This window comes from Engystomops pustulosus, chromosome 10 (genome assembly GCF_040894005.1).
Source record: "Engystomops pustulosus chromosome 10, aEngPut4.maternal, whole genome shotgun sequence".
Taxonomy (NCBI): Eukaryota; Metazoa; Chordata; class Amphibia; order Anura; family Leptodactylidae; genus Engystomops; species Engystomops pustulosus.
In genome coordinates, this window is record NC_092420.1 from 24,471,146 (window position 1) to 24,476,440 (window position 5,295).

The 5,295-nt window shown below is 41.9% G+C and overlaps 1 protein-coding gene across 1 annotated transcript; it reads right to left on the bottom strand.

The window, feature by feature from the left end:
• Positions 1-1,988: 1,988 nt before the first annotated feature.
• LOC140104565 (DNA damage-regulated autophagy modulator protein 1-like) lies at positions 1,989-4,978 on the bottom strand. The gene is made up of 7 exons (XM_072128151.1): positions 4,789-4,978; positions 4,585-4,652; positions 4,108-4,250; positions 3,827-3,998; positions 3,026-3,081; positions 2,613-2,699; positions 1,989-2,511 (listed from the first exon to the last, which is right to left on the bottom strand). Exons 1-7 carry the CDS (start codon positions 4,908-4,910, stop codon positions 2,437-2,439), a joined length of 723 nt encoding a protein of 240 aa, XP_071984252.1. The 5' UTR covers positions 4,911-4,978; the 3' UTR covers positions 1,989-2,436.
• Positions 4,979-5,295: the final 317 nt, after the last annotated feature.

The window sequence follows — 5,295 nt, forward strand, 5'->3', positions numbered from 1 at the left end:
TATCTTTTTTCAGAGCGTTTTTGTGTTTTTTTCCCCCGGCGTTTACCGTGCAGGTCCAGTAATGATTTTGTTTTATAATACAGATTGTTCCAGATGCGGCAATACCAAATATGTGGGGGGGGGGGGGATTTTGTGTGTTTGTTTTTCATACTTTATTAAAAGTTTTTATGGGAAAGTGACATTTTAGGGGCTTATATATTTATGTATTTATTTTTATTTATTCTAATAAAAATAGTCTAAACTTTAGTGTTTTTTAACTTTTTTTTTACCAATACAAACTTGAACTTCTACCAGTGATACTCTGATCGCTGGTCCAAGTCCATTGCTCTACAATACTAACTAATTGTAGAGCAGTGTAAACTGTCTGAGCATGTAGACGCATGTGCAGACGGTTTACAGCCAGACCCAGAAGGGGTCTGACTGCCAAGAACATCGGGCAGCCCCGGGGCACTTTGCAGACCTCAGGGCTGCCCAGGAGTGGATTGGATCACCCGGTAAGCGGCAATGGGAATCCAATCCATAGGGGGAAGAGCCTTACATGCCGTGGTCGTACTTGACCGCGGTGTGTAAGGGGTTAAAACTTGCGATCGGAGCCAGCTCTGATCACGAGTGTTAGAGTGCAGTGTCAGCTGTAATATACAGCTGACAGCTGCTGCTTCTGGTTCTGTTCGCGAGACCGTGCCAGAAGTGGGATGTTAGAGAACGTCCCCGTGACGGAAGTATCTTCCCGCAGGGATGTACTATAATGTCCTGGTGCGCGTAGTGATTAATGGGTCAAATGGCCCACAGTTTTATTTTAACCACTGGAAAAAAACAAACAGAGGAGGAGTCAGGTGACCCACTAGGGGTGGGATTCACCAATACCCCAATCCACAGTTGCCTGCATATAGCACCCGGCCCAGACAGCAGTAAAGGGGGGCGGCACGCTCTGGCTTGCCATTCTAGCAGAGCCAGTTGATCACCGTGCCCGCCCCTGGCTGCTTTTACCATTAACAGACCCTTGAGGCTGGCCACTTCCAAAGCTCAGCCTGTTCACCACCATGAGGTTTTACATCCTCTATAAGTTAAATTAGTTCACCAATAACTTGCCTGCACCTTACACCTGACTCCTCCACCGCAAAATAAAAGCTGTGACATATAAGAAAATGCCAAACTTTATGGCCTAATATTGACTCCCATATATACATATATTTTTTATATGTTTTTCAAATTACATATTTTTAATTGTTTAATTATACATTTCCTTTTTTAACCAAAGCCATGAAGATATCATTGTGAAACAAATGATGGGCAACGAAGAGTTATCCGACAGCGCTCAGGAGAGGAAAAACCCCCTGTGGAGGAAACCTCTAGTGAACCATGGCTGAAGAATTGACCTTCCCTTGGGCTTAGAAGGATACCCCAATTTTCATCTCATCAACGGTCAATTGAAAATTTTACATGGGCAAAGATAAACAGTAATGATAAATAGAGTCAAACTCCAACAAATCACAGTTACAATCAGTTTCATAGCATTATACATGTAATAGTTAAAATAACCAGTTGCAGAATAGTGATAAAACAGGGCAGGTGGGAGGGACATGTTTCTTTCTGTTCTTCTATGGAGAGAAAGATAGATACAGGACAGGAAGTGACATCTACTCCTGAGCCCCTCCCCTCTTACATCACTACGCTATACACCACCTACTCTGTTCTTTTAACAAGGACCGTCATTTTACCTCAATACTAGTACATGAAATTTAGGCGTTACAGGTCCCTCCTTACCATCGTCATGTTCCCCCTTCACCTATGGCTACGGTGTTGTCTTTACACACAATCATCTATATAACATATTCAGTGCACATACTGACATATACAGCATTTAAATGACACACACAAGAATGTAATGTAATATACAGCACAAACAATATACACTCATGTATGCAAAATATAATTTACACACATATACATTAGAAACCTTACACACACTCACATATACAACACATATATTACACACTATCATACTAAAGGTTCCTATAGAATAAAGAGACATAGATTCACAGCTATATGATATAATCTGACTTCTTTATTAACTACATGTTTATCATGTAGAAGTTCTTATAAGAAGTCAGGGCCCTGAAGATGTTAATGATGATGTTGGGCCTTTGACTTGTCCTTCAACAACTCAGGAGAGGAAAAACCCCCAGTGGAGGAAACCTCTAGGGAACCGTGGCTGAAGGACTGCCCTTCCCTTGGGCAATTGATGACGATTTGTGAGGACAGAGATCGAGCCCAGAATCTGCCTCTGGAAGCGCGGGTCAAGTGATCCTTACATGGTGGTCATGATGTTATTATGGGAAGACCCTGCTCTATGATGTTATAATGCTGTTATCCAGGACTGATGCCTCAGGATGTTGTAGTGTTCACATCGTCCAGATGACGGCCCAAGTGGTCCCATCATACTCCAGAGTCCTGGTTATTCGCTCTTGTGGAGATGTTGCAACCTTTCTTGGACACCGTCAATGATAAACTCTAAGGAGAAAAAACATTATAAACCTCAGAATTGTAGAGATCAATAATAATAATGTTATTACAGTGTATGATAGGTAATAATAAGATGAGAGTCTACTGACCTGCATATGCTGATGGTAGGTAAGTACATTAATCAGGATGAGAAGCAGTATCAGCCACTCCATGGTCTTGAAGATGATGGCGCTGATCTGTAGAGAAATAATGGTAATAAAGGATACCACAAATAAACAAGAAATTTCCAGGAAATAAATTGTGTTTGTTGAAGTCATGTGACTGAAGACCAAAATATATTAGAAGTGACCCATTCACATGACATTATAGACCTCGTGACCACTATGATGATTAGAGTAAGCAGTAAGTTTTATGTCTTCCCATTGGATTTCCATAGAACTACTAGAATAGGTGCAGTAATCCAGAATGACTAATAATTTAATCCCAGTCTTTCGGGGTTATATAAAAATTACACTTGTTATATCATATGTCCATTTCATGATAGGAATGATATGCTACTTGCCTGTGGGTTGCCTACTCTGCATAGGTTGGTGTGAACTGATGTCTGACATCCAGTGACTGAAGAGTTATGGGTTAAGGAAATTAACATCAGATGATCATATAGGATGACTACCAATTCTTAATTTCCAGTATCTTATTAGGGAAATGTGGACAACATTACCTAATGGTGCCATAGAAAAAAGAAGGTAGGGGGAGCAGCCATGATATGCATGATATAACCACATGTCGCCATCTTATAACTCAATTAGGTAAATACATTTACCTCAGGATCCACCATTTTGTAAATGTGGATCTACAGACAAGGACATGGGGGCAGATTTATCAAACTGTCCATGGCAACCAATTACAGCTCCCCTTTAAAATATTCATGAGTACCGGTAAATGTAAGCTGACCTGTAATTGGTTGCCATGGGCAACTAAGTACATTCTTAGGCTACATTCACACTGCCGTTGCCCGCCGTACCATACCGTAGCGGGCAACGGCAGTGTACGGGGAGAGGAGGAGGTGGTGAGGGCAGCTCACCCCCGCCCCTCTCCATAGGAAGTTATGGCGCACGGCGCCGTACTACGGCGAAACATAGGACATGTCCTATCTTTTTCTGGGGTACGGTGCCGCACGTGTGCTGCACCGCACCGCTCCCGTAGGGCGCCGTGCGCCCATTGCCGTCTATTGGGGTCGTATATCGGCCATATATACGTCGGCCGTATATACGTCCCCCATACGGCAGTGTGAATGTAGCCTTACTCTTAGACAGTTTGATAAATCTGCACAATGGAGATTATATTGTATAAGAAAGGATACATATAAGAACACAGATCAAAGCCATAACACAGGACGCCGTTCTAATATGGCAGATGGCTCTGCTACATCCAGGCGCCTTGTAGAGGATGATGGCCTGCGAAAGGTTGTAAACGCTGCCACAGATAAAGGCGGTGAATGCGGCGATCCGGTGTGTCAGTGGATAAAATCTAGTCTAGAAAACAAGAAGAAACTGGTTAGCGGAAACTCCATAAAATCAATCAATTTTATCATCCGCTAGATTATGGTGAGGTGCGCCAAACCTACAACCTGTAATAACTAACCTCACACACAGCAAGTATCACTATACCACCGCAGGATGTCCATCCCAACACCAGCAGGACTTTCTGGATTATGGGCTGATGGGCTCCGAAGGCCTCAGCGTGAAGCTGGATGAACTTATACTGGAGGAACATCAAGCCCAAGGCTGAAAGAGAGCAAAACCAGAGAAAGATTATAACACAACCAAATATGAGGGGTCTAGAACTAAACCTGACAAATGGAACCTTCCATAATGGACCAAACCATTACCTGATTCTGGTTACTAGGAATGCACATACCTAGCAACCACAGTCTTTTCTATGGGGTTATGAGGTAAAGTGTCCCTACAAACAGTCTACAACAATCTATTACTGCCAGAGGAATCAGATTTCTGTAACATTATATGACGGTTTTACTGAAACACCTTCTACCCCACAGACATCAACCCCTATAAAATAATCTGTAATCTCCATGTGATAATTTATATAACATTTACTTACTGGCAATGGACATCCCAATGAATCCGATCTTGAATGGAATCTTCTCAGGATAATAATTTCCTGCTTCACTGTGAAATAAAAAAAGGAAATGTCAATTACGTGAAAAATATACAGAATTCTTTTTTTCTGCACATATTCATCTGTAGGACTGAGGGTAATACTAGAAATCCCTACATAATCTATACATAATATGATATAACTTACCTGATGAACATCAGTGGGGGGGAATGGGAATAAGTCAAAGTCAGGATGTAGCTGGTGCTGAGCCAGACCATACACCAAAAAGTCAAGAAGGAGGGGACGAACCCCAATCCACTAAACTCCATAGTAATCAGGAGAGTCTCCAATCCACAAACTATTCGCTCTGTGATATCCACAGAAATGAAGCCCTGGTGTCCTGGGTCAGCCAGGAATAGAACCTCCTGGCTGATGATGACATCACAGACCAGTGATGATGTCACAATGCTCTGGACAACCAATCAGAGCTAAAATGATCATATTTTAGTTATTGTCTTGCAGGTAAAACTTACAAAATATTACAAAAACGTAAACCCCTAAATTGATAATGAAAATACAACGCTCTCTTTCTCTGTTTACTATGATTCCAGGAACTTGCTCTCATATGTGGTGGGCTTCTCCATGTATATTATAAGCTGCCAATATTATTTACAGGTGATTTCCATCCCATCCCAGGTAACTGTTGCCAAATTT